The 18614-nt window shown below is 44.0% G+C and overlaps 1 protein-coding gene across 1 annotated transcript; it reads right to left on the reverse strand.

Annotated features, from left to right (window-relative positions):
* Window positions 1-1827: 1827 nt before the first annotated feature.
* On the reverse strand, window positions 1828-18162 carry LOC107107149 (M-phase inducer phosphatase 1-B-like). The gene is made up of 15 exons (XM_015407401.1): window positions 17975-18162; window positions 16345-16442; window positions 13685-13718; window positions 12370-12406; window positions 12128-12217; window positions 11783-11884; window positions 9419-9550; window positions 8031-8111; window positions 7479-7631; window positions 5405-5506; window positions 4073-4135; window positions 3213-3311; window positions 2981-3114; window positions 2743-2854; window positions 1828-1968 (listed from the first exon to the last, which is right to left on the reverse strand). The coding sequence occupies exons 1-15, from the start codon at window positions 18160-18162 to the stop codon at window positions 1828-1830; spliced, it is 1566 nt and encodes a 521-aa protein (XP_015262887.1).
* Between the last annotated feature and the right edge of the window lie 452 nt (window positions 18163-18614).

The following is an 18614-nucleotide window of genomic DNA, read 5'->3' on the forward strand; positions in this document are numbered from 1 at the left end:
GATCAGGCCAAAGGCCCATCCAGTCCAACACTCTGTATCCCACAGTGGCCAGAAATACCAGTGCCATCAGGAGGTCCACCAGTGGGGCCAGGACATTAGAAGCCCTCCCACTGTTGACCCCCCCCCCAAGCACCAAGAAGACAGAGCATCCCTTGCCCCAGAGCCCCTAGCTATACCTTGTGGCTAATAGCCACTGATGGACCTCTGCTCCATATGCTTATCTAATTCCCTTTTGAAGCCGTCCATGCTTGTAGCCGCCACCACTTCCTGTGGCAGTGAATTCCATGTGTTAATCACTCTTTGGGTGAAGAAGTCCTTCCTTTTATCTGTTCTAACCCGACCGCTCAGCAATTTCATGGAGTGCCCACGGGTTCTTGTATTGTGAGAAAGGGAGAAAAGTACCTCTTTCTCTACCTGCTCTTTCCCATGCATAATCTTATAAACCTCAATCATGTCACCCCTCAGTCGTCGTTTCTCCAAGCTAAAGAGCCCTAAGCGCCTTAACCTTTCCTCATAGGGAAAGTGTTCCAACCCTTTTATCATTCGAGTTGTCCTTTTCTGCACTTTTTCCAAAGCTATAATATCCTTTTTAAGGTGTGGTGACCAGAACTGCACACAGTATTCCAAATGAGGTTGCACCATTGATTTATATAGGGGCATTATGATATTGGCTGATCTGTTTTCAATATCACTCTGGACACTGCCATTCCAGTCCCAGAGTAGTATATCTGGGCCTAGAGACCTTAAAGGAAAATCCATTACACATTTTCTTTGCAGCCTTTTTTTATGCTTTAGCCCAGAGGTGCTTCCTGCTGGAGGAGAAACTATGTAGAGAAGGCCCAGCCAACTGGGAAGTTCGGGAGCTCTGATCTCCCTCGGAATGGTGAGGACAGGCAGGGAAGGGGTGGGTGGTGGGGGAAGAGAGCCATGGGCCTGGTTAAAGCCCTGGGTGGGTCGCTTCTGGCCCACGGGCCTTAGGTTTGACACCCTGGCCTAGGGGATGTACAAAGCATAAGGACAGTACAGTGTCCTGACAATAGTCTTATATGGTTCTCGGTGCCACCTAGATTGTAGGAAAAGTGGTCTAAAATAAAGTTTACACAATGACAGAGGGGTGGATGAGAGATCTCCAACCATATCTCTAATTATACACGTGAGGAAAAGATCAACTGAAGTGATAAGTAGGTAACAGTCTTTCTGGTCTTGATAAGGGTGTCTAGAGCAGGCTAGTAAAAATATATCCCTCACATGAACTGGTATTTTGGCCTATTTGGGTCCAGCATAGTTCTAACACTAATATACATAGCAAAAAAGACAGGCTGCTCAAAATACTGCAGTCTGATGTTTGGAAGCACAGAAATGATCAGCAGCGAAACACCAGCATCTTTCAGAACACTTTATTGTTTCATTAAAACCAGACACTTAAGTGAAAAAAACATAACACAACATTAAATAAAGTCTCCCTCCGGCAGCTAGGCTTTGAACGTGGGCTATACAACACTATAGCCAGCTACCTTCAGACAGCATCTCAGGAGACAGTCTGAGTGTTGGCCTCCCCCAGGAACCAAACACTGTTTTTTTCCACAGTGTTATCAATTCTACTGGATCTCTTTCGCTGTGATACTTTGCATTCAGGCACAATGTTACCCAGATGAAGCTTGTGGAATCAATGTACCCCATTTCTGAGCTCTCCACATTGTCACAATGGCCAGATCCACTTTGTCCTGGCATGCTCACCTTCCTAGCCTCTGTGCAGAATCATCAGATGCAGGGACCTAAGGCCTTCCCTTTACAGGGGAGTCCTTCTTGCTTATTGCCTATGATACCTCACAGCTTCATGAGATGAGCAATTTGATCCCTTCTCTTCCATTCTCCTGCCCGTGTCTTGCTTTTGACACGGAACTTGAGCATCTCTGCCTTGAAGTCCTGATGGTGCATGGGGCAGTAACTGTGTGGCTCACACATCTCCTAAGAGAAAAGGATGAAGTCAAGGACAAAGTCAATGTTAGAACACAGTCAGATTTTTTGTAACATAGGATCCAGTGAGTCCCTCACAAATTGCAATGAAAAAAAACAAAAACAGCCAATCAAGGAAATGAGTCTTATTAGATCCAGTGAGTCCCTCACAAATTGCAATTTTTAAAAAAAACAGCCAATCAAGTAGCTTGTGTTTTGCATACAGAGAGGAAATGAGTCTTATGAATAATTTCTTCTAGAGGCTCAGAAACCAGTAGTCTGAGCTTGATGAAGAATTCTGTACCTGGTACCGCTTACTTTCTTGCCCTTCCATTCTGGTTCTATGTACCAATTCCCTGTCCAGCATTATTCCCCATGTGTGTTCCATTCTAATTCCCTAGTCTATGCTCGACATTTGAAAACCTACACAAGAAACGTGTGTGTGTGGGGGAAGAGTCTGCAAGTGATCATGATCTCGTGTGCCTAAGTTTTTCTTGCATCAAAGTTTTCCCATACATCCTGTGTACAGTACACAGCAGCAATAGTTCACCAAGCTTCAACAGTGAGGGGGCACCTGTGCAGGATATAAACACTTAATAATAAACAAAGATGAATAAAAGGGAAGGCAAAAATTTATCCATCAAGCAAAGCATAGCTGAATTGTCTGTCCATATGAGAGCTGGAAGCTTTAGAGTTCTAATAACATCAGCAACATTTATCTTTCTATTTCCTAGAAGAACACAGAGCTGGGAATTATACAACAGAAGGCTTTTTATTTGCTGTTACCTTGTACTCTAGAAAAAAGTCCTTGTAGCCACCCTGAAGGACATACAGTTCAGGGTAGTGCAGTGCAGGATACTCATTCATGGCTCTGTCTTCTTCCCTCAAATAACGACACCTTCAATCAGCGGGAAGCACAGTAAGCAAAAAGGCAAGAATTAGACACTCTGTCAAGGAATACCCCAGAATTTATTTTTCTTTCCCTTAAAATAGCTCCCCTGGCCTTACTGAGACTCACACTCACATCTTGGGGCCTCTTTCAGAGGAGAATTCACAGTGGAAGATAAGTACAAGACGCTTCTGTGGTGCTGACGGGAGAAGGGGCTTCCTCAGGAAATGCTCAAAGAGATCATCTTGTCTGTGGATGTTCAATGCTCCCTGCAACAGGGGAGTGGGAGATAAATTACAAGGATTATGTACAGAGAACAGCCCACTCCTTCCCTGGATATGACTCAACCAACAAATGAATTCTTCACCTTGATGTGCCCTCCATGATACTCATAGGGGTACCGGCAGTCAATGATGCAGAATTTCTCTATAAGGCTCTGGAACTGATCATGGAGCAGAGCAGCCATCTACAAGCAGAGCAGAAGACTCCAGTTCAGCTGCAAAGGCTGCCCTTAGTACAAGGGTCCCCACAACCTTTTCGAGCCCATGTGCACCTTTGGAACTCTGGCAAAGCATGATGGGTGCAGCCACAAAAATGGCTACCACAGAATGGCTGCTGTAGGAGGCTGAGACAGCCACAAAATGGCTGCTGCCGTTTACCTTCTCTCACACAATGTAAATCCTTGTCTTGTGGTGACAGCTGCCGCCAAAGCAATGTTTTAAAATCTCCACAACTGATCAAATCTCCTATTTTTATTTATTTATTTATTCATTCAATTTATACCCCACCCTCCCTGCCAAAGCAGGCTCAGGGCGGCTTTTGGCCAATCAGAAACGGTGCTTGGCAAAAGCCCCACCTGCCCTCTAAAAACACTTGGTGGGCACTAGAAAATCTGTCAATGGGCAACATGGCACCCACTGGCACCACGCTGGTGACCCCTGCTCCACTACACGGATGCCTATAAACCATTGAGACAGAGGACAGCCCCTGCTACAGGATAAATTATAGTTCCAGTTGGGAACATATCGTCAAGTGCACAAAATAATATTGAGGATAGGACAAAATCTAATTTGGGTCAAGAACTACAGCTATCCTGCCCACAAGGTAACCTCAGTTTTAGAATAGGACGTCAACAGAAACATGTGCAGAGCCAGAGTGCAGCATGCGTGGAGGACAGAGGAGACATACAAAGCCAAGGACACACACAAAACAGGGGCCATTGCTCACAGTTTGCGAGGTGATATATCTCAGGTCCTGATGCCTTCCCATTACAGTTGGCAGTGCAAACACCTAGAGAGAGAACATGTGCCACATTTTATTTCTGGTATCTGGAGAACTGCAGAAGGCGCACTACCTAAATTCTACCACCAAAGTTGTGATTCTTAGTTGGGACACCAGCACCACTGAACTCAGCAAGCTATACTTCTATCCAAGCAAGCATGCATACTTCATTTCATAAAAATACTCCACGTGCTCTGAAAAACAGCACAACTGTCTGCTTCATCCTGTTCTACAAGTTTACAAGGCAGAGTATTAAAACTCTAGATTAAAATTGTTGGATTTGAATAACCAGAGTTATGAAAACCTGGGAAAGTTTATCTAGTCCTGACTATTTGAACAAAATATAAAGGTAGGTGGGCCATGGAAAAGTTCATTATGTGGGTCTGGAGAAGCACCATAGAGTACAATGATCCTACTGCCTTTGCACAGAGCAACATATGGTGCAATTCCCATTTGTGGCGAACGTGAATATTATTTATATCGGGTAGTTCCTGATTTAATGTATCACCTCACATTTTCCAAGTTTTCCTCCATGCCTTGATAGTGCCAGTACTGTTCTTACTTCTGATGTAGCAAACACCACTACTGGTATTTTAAGGTAGGCCTGAGCTTGTTGCCCAAGTTCACTGTCTGGGTAATTGACTAAGAGCAAAGCCTTTTGTTGGCAAAAAATTGCATAGACTAACAGTATTTTAAGATACTAGAATGATACAGCAGAGGGAGAATGGGGTAAAAAGTTGGGAAGCAATAGAAGTATTTCAAGAGATATGGAGAGGAACTACGAGTTCTGTAGAAGTACCGAAAACATACTCCCTGATAATTGCTGCATGGTAGGTTTTTTGTGCTTTCAGCACTTTTTTTTAAAGCTTCTCTGCAAAGTGATGGCCAGAAGTTCTCTGGATTATGAAAGGTTCAGCAGGTTGTACCAAATATAATCCCCATTGTCCATGAATCAGTGTTATCCGCTCCCCCAGAGTTTTAACATGGAGAACTGCTGTTAAGGCAGCATACACAGATTTAATATTTTGTCCAAGAAATGTAAATAAACTTTCAGGTTGCAGAGCTGATGACTGAGTATGTAGAAAAGATTGATGTGAAACAATTGTGGATGCTTAAGCAAAATATATGTAACTATTCAAAGAATGTTACACAGCATAGTGGAGCCATTCCCCCCGCCTTTACACCAACAATTAGCAAGGCCCTTTCGCCCTAGCAAAGCCAGAACTTCTCCCATAAGCCTGAGAAAACCCCTGACTCAGAAGCCAGGAAGAAACCTACATTTGAGAAATCTCCAATTAGCTGTCTGCGGCCAAAGTCTTGGTCAAGTGCTCTGACAATCTCCATGTCAGAAAAGGAAGTTGTTTTTTTCAAAAGCACAACCTGTAAGCAAATCATAAGTCATCAGCTACACGTAAGCAAATGAGTCCCTGGTCAGCTTTTTACTGTCCATATAAGAGCAACACCAGAATTATCATCACCTCTGCTAGATGTGATGAGAGAAGAACAGGACAGGCAAGGGGAAAGGACAGCAAACATTTATGGGTGATAGCTACTTCTGACTCTTCTTCCAGCCAGGATGCTGGTGGTGACCATATCAACAACCAGATGGGCTGTATCTTGCTTTTAAATACTAGGTCAGTTACAAATGAAACAGCAGCCATCCTAGGATTTAATTCTAGATGAGAGGGCTGACTTGGCATGTATCACTGAGACCTGGCAAGGGGAGGGGGGAAGAGTTAACTTTTCCCAACTATGCATCCCCAGGCTACTCAGTGATGGATTAACATAGGCCTTGGCGGGCAGGGAGGTGGTTTTGTGTAGTCTACCAGGATCCTGTCTCCTTGGCTCAATGCCTTGTCCATAACTCTTCTGGATGACTTATGGTGGTGGACAGGAAGAATGTGAACCTGTTAATTCTCCTGGACATCTCAGTGGCTTTTGATACCATGGATGATGGTATCCTTCTGGACTGCAAGGCACTGTTCTGCAGTGGTTTCACTCCTGCCTCAAAGGTAGGTTTCACAATATGGTGTTAGGTGACTACTGCTCAGCCCCTTTGCATTTGGCCTACAGGGTCCAGCAACAGTCCATCTTGTCCCCCATGCTTTTTAGCATCCATATAGAGCTGTCGGACAGATCATCTGGAGATCTAAACTGACTTGCCACCAATATGCAGATGACACTCAGCTTTATCTTGCACTTCTTGCAGATCCCAGGGGGGCTGTAGAAAATGTGATCAGTTGTCTGGAGGCAGTTCTGGAACTGATGAAAGCTAACAAACTGAAATGTGATCCCAACAAAATGGAGGTGCTGCTAGTGGAAGGAAGGTTTGACCCCAGGAATTGGGCTATCCCCTGTTCTGGTGGGGCTGCACTCCCCCTAAAGAACAGGTTTGTAGCTTTGGACCCCGGGCCTCTTATCAGATAAACAGGTGGCAGCAGTGGCTAGGGTGCCTTTCTCCAGATTCGGCTGGTCAGCCAGCTGTGGCCCTTGCTGGGCAGAAAAGTTCTTACAACTGTGCTGCCAGCCCTGGTAGCATCTAGACTAGGTTACTGCAATGATCTGTACATGGGCTGCCCTGGAAGATTGTCCAGAAGTTATAGTTGGTACGGAACGCTAAGTGGAGTGGTTTGCAGGGACCATATTATACCTGTCTTGTTTCATCCAGTTTGGTGTAGCGGTTAAGTGTGCGGACTGTAATCTGGGAGAACTGGGTTTGATTCCCCACTCCCCCACTTGCACCTGCTGATGTGACCTTGGGTCAGTCACAAGCTCTGGCACAGCTGTCCTTGAAAAAGAGCAGTTTGTGTCAGAGTTCTCTCAACCCCACCCACCTCACAGGGTGTCTGTTGTGGGGACGGGGAGGGAGAGGGGTTTGTAAGTCGCTCTGAGACTCCAAGTGAAGGGCGGGGTATAAATCCAATCTCTTCTTCTTCTACTCTGACTCCTAAATTGCTTTCAGGCCCTGTCCACTCCAGTCATCTGCAGAAGCCCTCTTTGGGTCCCCCACCACCTGAGGATAGACAAGTGGCAGCCCATTTGGCATGGTACCAAAACCTTGGAACTCTCTCCCTAGGAAGATTCATCAGTCTCCCTCTACTGTTATCTTCCACCAGCCAGTGAAGACTTTGTTTTGTTTGACATCCCCCTGCTAACTGTTCTTGGTCCTCCTCCCTGACTGTGTTGTGTGTTTATATGTTTTAATGTTTTGATGTTCGCCACCTTGGGGGGGAAAGGTGGCACACACAGTTTGAAATATCAAAGTAATACTATAAATAGTAATGTCTTTTTTGCCTTTACTGGTTCATGCAATAGATACTGGAAACCATAGTTGGAACAAACACAACTGTACCCCATCTGGCTGTTCTTGGATCGGGCTGTGTTTTTGCTTCACCTTCATGAGAGTTTCATCACCATGGTTCTTGACTGTCTGCTTCAGCACAGGCCTGTTCAGTTTTTCTGGCAGTGATGGTGATCGGAAGAGACGGTTCTTGTTCATGGAGGCCTGCTCAGACAGTATGCCAACAGGAAAAGAACATTGGGAGGGGAGGGCAAAAACCTTTCCCAGTTCTCTTAAACACACTGACAAAAACATCAGGATTTCCAAAGAGAATGCTAGAATTTAATGAGGAGAAGCTAGATTTTAGTTTTGGCAGTTACTAGGAGGATGTCCCCTCACATAAAGTTGACTGAACTCTTGTCACCAAACACTTCAGATGGGCTAGAAAATAACACTAACGAATCATCTCCTTAGCAGCCTTCCAAGTAAGTCCACAAAAAAAGTTATCAGCCTACCATATATTTATTAGTCATTTGCACTCTCTTAAAGAGAAAGAGCAAATTCACCTGGAGGAGAGCACCTGACAAGACTCAGCTTGCCATAACACACAAAACTCATATTCACCTCGCTGACATTGATGTCCTGGGAAAGAAGGGGTCCAGAAAGTAGGACAGCCATGCTGGAGAGGTGGCCAGCAAGTGGCTTCTAAGGGAAAAATACAGGGGAAAAAACCATCAAACGCACAACCCAACGGTTACTTCATTGAACTAATTTTGCTGAATGCTGGGTTAACCTAGAACTGCTTTTGCTCAGGAAAATATAAACCAACTCTCTTTGTATTTCAGTTGACACGCAACATCAATGTTATCATGTATGTAAGTCAGAAAAAAGGATATTTCTTTTTTAAAAGGCACTACACAAGTCCAAATGCCTCCCAATCTACCAGTTTTGCTTCAGGGAAGGATATATATTTTATGGGGGCGGGGAAACTGAGCTGAGGAGCAGACAGGAGTGCAGAATTTTAAAAAAGAAATGGTACCAGGTCTCCAAATACATTTCCTTTAACTTTGGCTGGAGCTGTAATCAATGCTCCCTCTAAGCGGTGGAGTCTTGTGAGCAAAAATTCTACGTTGTAAGCTACTGACATTAGAGTTGTGAGCCAGCGATTTGGCTACTGGATAAAATAGTTTGCTCTGGAGCCATCCTCTCTGAGTTAAGACAAAAATGTGTGAGCTGGAGGCTAAAAAACTGTGAGCTAGCTCACACTAACTCAGCTTAGTGGGAACACTGGCTGTAATTAATAATCAGTTATGAAACTGCCTATGTTGGCAAAGCAGCATGTGACGTTTTAGCACAAAGGCTTCTTCATATCAACAGAGAAACTACTGAACCAAGAACAGATCTCTATCAAGAGTACATGCTATCAAAGAATTAGAAATACACACACTGTTCAATACAGAGGAGATTGCTTAGTATAACTTTTTTAAAAGCAGTGGCTCAGCATGGAAGTTAAATGATTACAGATATTTGGACACTTGAAATGTATACATTTGAGCAAATGAGGAGGATCTGTGCCGCACTCATCCACTGAGGTTTTTCACTGTTTGAGAGTTTCTCACTGTAATACTACACAACCCTGGGGACCCATGCAATGTTCCCTCTAAGTTATGGAGTCCTGTGAGCAAAAATTCTACTCTCTGAGCTACTGGCATTAAAGTTGTGAGCCAGCAATTTGGCTACTGCACTCAATTAGTTTTCTCTGGAGCCATCCTTCCTGAGCTAAGACAAAAATGTGTGAGCCAGAGGCTAAACAACTGTGAGCTAGCTCACACTAACTCAGCTTAGAGGGAACACTGGTCCCATGTACTGCCAGACCACATTTACTTGCCTCCTGCCTAAGTACTTTCTCGCCAAATCTGCAGCGTTGCAGCATGAAGAAATCCAGCACTGCTCTCTAGAGGACAAAACAGTAAGACTGCCATTTGTGGCTGGCAACTCCTACTTTTTCTCACCTCAGTCTCTTCCAGCTCTTCAGGACAGAGCTCTGGAAAGCCATCCAAGGCCTCTGGCATTCTATGTGTTGCCCCCGCAGCAATTGGACTGCCAAGATCCTTCATCTCATACTCTTCCAGACTCCCTCTTTCCTGCCCGTAGAAAAGATGAAACAGTCTCACAGGTGAAAGCCACTGCTTCCCAAGCATAAAAATGCTTATTGTAGTTCATGAATAATGCATTTTATGGATGAGATGGAGACTGACCTCCCTCTGAAGCTCAAGAATCTAAATGAATTAGAATAAAGTTTAATATCACTATATAAAAGATCTCTATTTAATTTGTTTTTCTGGAATGTGGATTTCTCTTGCAACGTTTCTACATCTGTGACTATATGAGTAATTAGTCCTGATGTTTGTGTTATTATGGGTTGGATTTTTCTAAACAATTATTGACTTACAATATTGGTACATCTTCATCTCTTCGTGCTCCACAATTCTTCAAAGTGTACCTACTTTTCTTTTTAGTATTTATTATTTTATTTATATCCCGCCCTCCCCGCAAGTAGGCTCAGGGTGGGTTACATCAATCTCAGTATAATAAATGCAATTCAATTAAAAACAACTCTAAAATAACAATTTAAAACAGTACAGAAACATAAGATACCATGTAAAATAGATTAGCTCAGATATCAGTTACAATGTCAAATCAGTTAAAATACAACAGTGGGTACCCAGATGTCTATTTGGATCCAGGCCACTGATAGGAGATTAGCCAGGGAAGAGGGGACATCCTCTGCCTCCACCAAAAGCTCAGTGGAAGAGCTCTGTCTTGCAGGCTCTGTGGAACTGTAACGGGTCCTGATCTCATACAGGAGCTCATTCCACCAGGTGGGGGCCAGGACTGAAAAAGCCCTGGCCCAGGCTAGTCGGACGTCCCTGGGGCCAGGGACTACCAAAAGATGTTGGTTTGTGGACCTCAGTGCCCTACAGAGCTCGTATACTGCCCCCTGGCTGTATAGGGCTTTAAAGGTAAGTACCAGCACCTTGAAACGGATCCCGAATTCAATAGGCAGCCGGTGCAGTTCACGCAACACTGGTGAATACGAGCCTGCACAGGCGTCGCCATCAGCACTGTGCTGCTGCATTCTGCACTAGCTGCAACTTCCGGAGCAGAGTCAAGGGCATCCCCATGTAGAGAGAGTTTTAATAATCCAGTCTGGAATTGACCGTTGCGTGGGTCACCGTAGCCAGGTCTTGGGGGGTGAGATATGGGGCCAACTGCCTGATCTGCCTCAGATGGGAAAAGGCAGACGTGGCAGTGGCAGTGACCTGGGCCTCCACAGAGAGGGAGGCATATCCAGGAACACCCCTAGGCTCTTCACCCTCAATATTGGCACCAATGGAGCCCCATCAAAGGCTGGGAGCCTGATTCCTTGACTCAATCCCCCATGACTGAGGTGCAGGATCTCTGCCCTGGATGGATTTAACTTCAGTTGGCTCTGTCGCAGCTATCCAGCCACAGCTTGTAACTCCTAGTCCAGATCTCCTGGGGCTGTGTCTGAATGGCCGTCCATCAGTAGACAGAGCTGGGCGTCGTCCACATACTGGTGACAACCCAACCCATACCGCCGGATAATCTGGGCGAGGGGGCGCATGTAGATATTAAACATGGGAGAGAGAACTGCTCCCTGTGGCACACCACATTCCACTGGGTGTTGCTGTGATAACCCCCTATTCACTCATTCAAAATGTATTGATATGTGGCTGATATGTGGTATTCAGTGAATGATCTGGGAGTATACAATACTGTAGACTTGCTAAAGCTAAGCAGGGACAAACTGAAACAGCAATGTGGATGGGAGACTATTAAGAGCCTCAGGGAAAAGTGGAATACAAGTACAATATAATAACTTCACGGGTATATTAAGTTATTCCCTCTGCGATTCAGTGATGTGGCCACAGTGAGAGTTCGTCTCCTAAACCCTAATGAGGCATGACATGATAGGTCTGCTACATAAATCACCATGTGAGCATCATTGCTGGAGCATTAAGTTTGGGGCTTGGGTAAACCTGAGCTCTCTCATCGAGGTGCCTCATTTCCTAACAGAGAAGTACCTCATCACAGAGAATCAACAGCCCACCTGAACTGGCCATTTGAGGAGAGTGCTACAGTTCCCTGGGAAAGATCCTCTCCCCCCCCCAATAGAAGAGTGGAAATTCCAACAGCCATGCTACACAGATTCTCACCTCACTTATCACTGTGGGCACTGGACCACGATACTAAACAATGACCTAGAGCAGACAGCCATCTAATATCTGTAGGCCTAGTAGAAGTTTCCAAACCAGGGATATCAGATCAGCTAGTAAGCAGTATAAACTCACCAGTGCTGCAGCATAACGAGTCAGCTGGGAGTCTGGTGGTCTCTTCCAGAACAGCAAGGACCTGGGCACTTGCCACCCTGGGTACTTAAAAAAGCTGCCCTCCTGGTAAGAAAGAAAGAGAAGAAGTAATCTTTAGTGGACAGAACCAGTTTTACTTCTGGAGACAAGTACCTAAGGAAGTTTCAGAAGAGCTAGGACAAACATCACTACTAAATAACAGGAAAGAGGCACATGGCTTGCTCATCCCTTGGCTCTGCAGAGCAGAGGTCTTTTGCCTGGTTGATTTCTTGACATTCTGCTTACAAATACTTACAGGAAGCATCACTTGCTGCAACAGGCACTTACATTCTCCTTGTTCATAGAAGGGCTGTTGATCTCCCAATTAATTTGGTGGATGCAACCCGGGGTGCCTGGCGTGCTACACAGTACTTCGGTCTGAAATGCCAAGAGGGAAAAGTATTTACGGCAGATGAATCCAAGAGGTGCAGCTGAAGGTCCAGGTCCCCTGACTGATGTCTTACAGCCGTTCTGGCACCTGCATTTTTACACAAGGTGAATGATACCAATAAAGGAAAGGAAATACTCACCTGGAGCAATTGCGCACACTCTCTCCTTGAGTCTCTACTGGGGGGAAAAAACTTACAGTCACAGAGTCAGGTAATGGTTTATTTTGCATTACCAAAACCTCCTGAAGAGATTCTGGTAAAACACACTGGGGACTCCCCCCCCCCCCATTTTCAGTGGAAAGAACTGAGGCAAAGTCTCTTAGCAAGAAGGCCCATTACTATCTACTCCCTAGATTCAGTTGGGTGGCTGTGTTGGTCTGAAGCAATAGAACCAAGTTTGAGTCCAGTGGCACCTTTAAGACCAACAAAGTTTAATTCTGGGTATAAGCTTTCATGTGCGTGCACACTTCATCAGATACGCAGAACTAAACTTTGTTGGTCTTAAAGATGCCGCTGGACTCAAACTTTGTTCTGTTCTCTCCCTAGTTTATTTAAAGTGCACATCCATCTTTTGTAGCTCTGAGCTCAAGCTACTTGCAACCCACTTTTTATATTTCCTTTGGTTAACCTAAGGAAGGCTCAAAGCCTAACCCATTACTATCAGAATTACCACATCTGGTCCAATAGACACCCAATATGCTGGCACTGCATATACCTTGACAGGGGAGTACAAAGAATGCACTGTGCAAGCATATTGCATTGCCTTTACCCTCTGATGACCTTTACACTCTAGTGACCAAGAGACAATCAGTGAGACTGGCATATATGGAAACAATGCTCTGAACTAGGGACAAAATCTTTTAGATGTGGATGCATAAAGATCTGGACAGTGCCCAGCACTACATGGAAATATACCATGCAAATTAGCAGCAGCCCTCCAGGTTCTAATGTATCTCCAATGTGCACTTCAATTCTAAACAATTTAACTGTCACTAAGTTAAGAAACAATTGCACACAAGGGAGTCTAGGCTCTATCAGATCATTTGGTAGAAAGTAAAACAAACACAAAAGCAGTCAGCAGTATGAATTTATATTTAAAAACCCTTTCGCCAGTAAAGGGAAAAAAAAACAGAACAGGACAGAAACACTGTAATTCCCCACAAATATTTGATTGCAGAGTTCCCCCCCCCCACATGCTTGTCTTCAAACCCTGTGAAAAGGGCAACAGCTCTGGCTCTGGTGACACTCGCAAGTTACAAAGCACAGTGTGATATTCAGAAGAAACCATGATTTTGCTGCAAAAGTTCAAACACTTACATACTTTGAACAAGTTCACAGTATTCCCTAGAAACCTGGCACTCAAAGCAGAAGCCACAAAACTAAAGCCTCCCTCTCACATTTTAAAGTTCAGTGAAAATAAAAGATTAAAGTACAAGAATGCTTGGACAGAACTTACAGATTATCCTGTGGTTCTGTTGAATCCTTCTGACCTGTAATGAGAAAGGGATAAGGTCAGTAATGTTTAGAAAGTAACTTATAAGCGACTGGATGAAAGTCAAAAGATTTGCCAACACAAACAGATTCCTAAAGTGACAGGTTAGGCAGGAAGAAGAAAACAAGACTAAACACCATCTGAGTTAAAATGCTCTCTACAGTCGTAATTATACAGCAGACCTATTACTGATGGATACGCTACGCTTGCAAAAATATATTCCTGTTGTGTGATTTTACTAGGCACAAAACCCATGAAGTTAAGCTTGCCAAAGACACTACACCGCTAAAGCTAATGGACAGCATTCAGTCTGTAAATCAGAACCCTGGAACTAAGGAGTTACAGCCTGGGAGGAAAACCACCATCCGTAGGGCAGGCCATAATGGCACACTAACCTGTACACTCAAGCCACCCCCACACAGAAGCCTTGTGCACTGTTTAGTTAATGCCTTAGCATTAACCTTCAAGTCCAAGTAGTAGAAGATAGTTACTTCTCTCTTACAGTAGCACAAGGGATCCTGCGTCTCACCCCCATCAATCACATGGATGGGTGGAAACCCAACTTTGGCTGAAGGCCAGAGAACATGTGAATTGTGGGCATCAAATACATTTACTTATTCTTACGGAAAAAGGCATGGGATCACTCTGAAACTTTCTATGAAGAATAAACTTTACAGTCAGAATCTATTTATTTATGTTATTTATAGTCCACCTTTCTCATTGGGATTCAAGGCAGTGAAATCAATAGAATGAGGAGACATTTAAACAATGAAACAGGACTAGGACTGCAGAAATCTGAGACAATGCATAACTATCAACCATTACATGCTAAAGCAAGGAATACTATTACATAAGCAGAAATAGAATGCAGTGAGAGTAAAAAAATAAAGCAACAGATAATATATAATATATATTACTAGCATAGTCTACAGTCAAGTTCCCTCTATTGAAGCATCTCCTTGAATCATTCTGTTATAATGAAGCCCTATTTCCTTTATAAAATGCCCTCCTGAACAGTTCTGTTTTACATGGTTTACAGAAAACCAAACATGTGGGATCCTTCCTGACCACCTTAGGCAGGCCATTCCATTGGGGGGGGGGGCGATGACTATAGAGAATACACATGAATGGGCAGTTGTTGATCTGGCTCACTTGTAGGGTGGCACCTGTAGAAGGCCCTGTTCAGATGAGTGTTTAGGGATGCCAGCCTCCAGGTAGGACCTGGAGATTCCCTGTAATTACAGCTCACCCCAGGCTAGAGAGATTAGTTCCTCTAGAGAAAATGGATGCTTTGGATGGTGGACTCTATAGCATTGTACCCCACTGAGGTTCCTGTCCTCCCCACCCCCAAATCTCCAGGAGTTTCTCAACCTGAATCTGGCAATCTACTCCCCCCCCCCAACCAGTGGCTGGGAGGACCTGGCAACCCTAGAAGTTGTGGTGGTGGGGCATAGGAGTAGAGACAGTCCTGCAGATATGAGGGTCCAAGGCTAGGAAGGGCTTTGTTTGTGCAGGCCAGTGCCTTCAGCTGAACCAGAAGACTAGTGACAAATGAAAGGCGTGAATGCAGAATGGGTGACAGGCAAAAACCTTTCATATCTAGTTGCTCTGTCACTTCTTGCTCACTCTTTCGGTATACCTTCCTACCTCCCATGCCACGAAGAGTTCATAATATCTATAAAAGTTATGTATGTGCCAAGTCTAGAACAGTTTAAAAACAGCTCATAGAAGACTAAAATACAGATGAAACTACATTAAACAGCTGCAAAAAAGAAATACAAAGCCAATAAAATAATAGTTATTAACTATTTAGCAATCATAAAATCAGCAGCTAAAAATCATCAGTGTAAAATTAAAAACAGCATCAAGTTAGTAAAAGCCACAGCAAAGAGAACATGGATAGCCCTGTAGAATAAAAAAGCTTTAGCAAACTTTTGGGAGTGAGGGATCCTAATGAGCCTCCTTGAGTAGAGAATTCCAGTTTTGGAATGAAGAAATCTAGTCCCACATATTAACCAGCTTCACTTCAGCTAATGCCAGCACGTGCAGCAAAGGCACAAGAATATGACTCCAAAGCATAGGAAGGCTGCCACAGGTAGAGCAGCCCTTCACACACCATGGTCCCCAACTGTTTATGGCTGTAAAAACCAGGAAAGAACTTTGATTTGGGCCCAGAAACAAAACAGTTGGGGTTATTGTTATACAGGCTCTGATTAAACCAATGCAGGCACATTTTGGGCCCACTGTTTTCAGCAGTTTGTCAAAGGCATCCTTAGACACAGGCCGTTACAGTAATCTCATCTGGAAGTTACAAAGGCATGTATAATAGTTGCTAGGTCAGCTCCTTTCAGAAATGGCTGCAGCTGGTAAACCTGCCCAAGCTGGTAAAACACACTCCTGGATACCTCTGTTAGACAAATAAGACAAGTGACATCTCATGGATTTATTAGACCCATCCCATTGAAAAAAAATAAAGCCTCATAAATCTGAGTATTCTAGTTTAATGTTAAAATTTAATATTCATGTTGGGAAAGATGCCAGGCCTTATGATAAAATACTCTAAACAACTAAAGGCTAGCAGCTGGATATAGAATCAAAATTGTACTGTTGGCAGTAGCTGTTACCAGCTTCCAATGCTCTTGGAGACTGGCTAAAGTTGAAGGCAGTTTCCTCTTCCCCGTTACTGAGGTTGGACAGATCTAGACGGCGTCTTGGTGTATCCCTGTGAGAACAGAGTGACATAAATGCTTGGAGGAAAAAACACCTGAAGCTTTTATAATGCAGCATAAGACACTGAAATGGAAGACTGGTTTTCTCTGGACAACTATTGTTAGTCTTTCTGCTCTGTACCGTTAGAACGCTTCTAGGCAAGAGTACCATCCTAAACCACCGCAGCCATTTTGCCAGTTTGCAAGGATAATCATCATAGGATTGAAACCAGTCTAGAATGCCGCACCAGAGAACTGCTGTCAGTGCAACCCTAAGAATAGTTACACCCCAAGTCTATTCATTCCAGCGAATAATACAATAAAGGGTTTAACAGTGCTTAAGACTGCACAGCATATTACTTACACAGTGGTGACTTTTAGAGATAACAGGGGCTTTGTACCCCCAACTCAAATACTGTTTTGATTCCATGTGATAGCACCTATCAGCACCAGCATCTCTAGGACAGTGTTATACCATCCCAAGTCTACATACCAAACAATAATTATTATGTGTGTCTATATTAGACATGTATGCCAAAATAAAATAAGGGTGACTGTTTATCCTGTATTGACAATATTACCATAGTCGTTGCATGTGTGTACACAAGGAACCAAACAAATGCTGTTACAATACATTGTTGTATTTCAGCCTGGCTGAAATTCTTGCCCTCACGACTGAAGAGACATCCCAGTACTTCAATCTTAAGCAGAAGGATTTGCAGACTTTCATTATTACCCAGTCTTGCAAGAATAATACCGTCCTTAAAGATCACAACAGCACACATTAAAGAAATGGTTTGCAGATACAGCTTATCCTTAATCATGGGGGAAAGCGACTCTCTTAGGCAGAAACAGCACATTGCATACATGCATGAAGAGCAAGATTGGGGGAAGGGGGAAGAGTGAGGAAATACAGTGCAAGATTCCATCAGGCAAAGCCTTGCCCAAAACAGAAAGCGCTATGCAGAATTCCAGAGACATTAACAGATCACTTCATAGTTATGTTCTAGTCCACAGAGGCATCTAAGGACTCAACAGTCAGAAGACTTGATTTCAAATTTTCAAATATTTAAACCTGTTATTATTATAAGGGAAAACTGGCCTGGAATTTCTCAGTTCATACATTAAAAATAAGACCTCTGAGTCTTAAGACAGGTAATAAGTTATATACGAAGTCTCATAGCTAACTAGCTCAAACCTTATTTGTTTGTTTACTTACTTCATTTATAGTCCACATTTCTTGCTGAGACCCAAGGAGTCTCCAAACTCCATAACTAAAAAACAATGCAGTAACTAAGATATAACTGAAGGAGCAGAAAACCTTAGTAGCTGGGTATGTTGTTATAGAACACCTTTCTGCTTGCGCAACTGGAATACATTTCATGATCAATTAGGTCACCCTCATCCACAAACAAATTCACTAAAAGAAATGGAGATTAGATTTCTAACTCTAGATCTCTCTTGTTAGTAGCCACCCGGAGAAGTTGAGAACATTTAAGACATAGAACGTGACTCAAGGTCACGTTCAGAGTCCCAAGAGATTTACCCTGCTAAAGCGCCGACGTTTCTGAAACCTTGAGTCAAGTTGGACACTGGAGTAAGAGGTGGTTCTGGAGTGAAGGGTAGGGAGATTTCGGTATCCCGGAGCAAATTAAGCAAAAGTTCGCAGCTAGATCGGAACTGGAAACGCAAACGAGGAACATCTGTCTCCACGGGGGGGAAATTCGTAGACATGATGGCGCACGATATCTTCCACCAACCGGCCGTCCGCGGAGAAAACAATAACGCTAAACCAAATTCAGTTCGGTAGATGATGCAGTACCGGATCCTCTTCCTCTGTATTAAAAGCACAGCCAAAATTTACAGCACGAAGCAGTGGCAGTCTCCTGACAACGGAACCGGCTCGCTCGTTCAAAAGCCTCCCTAGGCGAAATTCCCCGGGTTGCTCGTCGTCCTGCTAATCACCATCCCCGGCCACCACCCCCTGCCCCGGCTTCCACCGAACTCTCCCACGGGCTGGGCGGACTTAAAAATCAACAGAATTCTGGGAGTTTAAATTTACCGGTCTACTGTCGACCAAACACCTCCTTCTTTACCAACCAACCAATTATCAAAGCACGGAGGGGTGGGGGGAGAGAAGAAACCGGCAATCTGTCCAATAGCTTTTTAATTGGCTATCATTCGCT

The sequence above is a fragment of the Gekko japonicus genome, unplaced genomic scaffold (assembly GCF_001447785.1).
Source record: "Gekko japonicus isolate JY-2015 unplaced genomic scaffold, Gekko_japonicus_V1.1 scaffold298, whole genome shotgun sequence".
Classification (NCBI taxonomy): Eukaryota; Metazoa; Chordata; class Lepidosauria; order Squamata; family Gekkonidae; genus Gekko; species Gekko japonicus.

Coding starts and splice junctions, on each gene's coding strand:
- LOC107107149 (XM_015407401.1), bottom strand. CDS start 18,162: ATGTCTACGAATTTCCCCCCCGTGGAGACAGATGTTCCTCGTTTGCGT. Junction 13,719..16,344: donor TCCAAGAGCATTGGAAGCTG/GTAACAGCTACT, acceptor TTCTCATTACAG/GTCAGAAGGATTCAACAGAA. Junction 3,312..4,072: donor GATATATCACCTCGCAAACT/GTGAGCAATGGC, acceptor CTCTGCTTGTAG/ATGGCTGCTCTGCTCCATGA.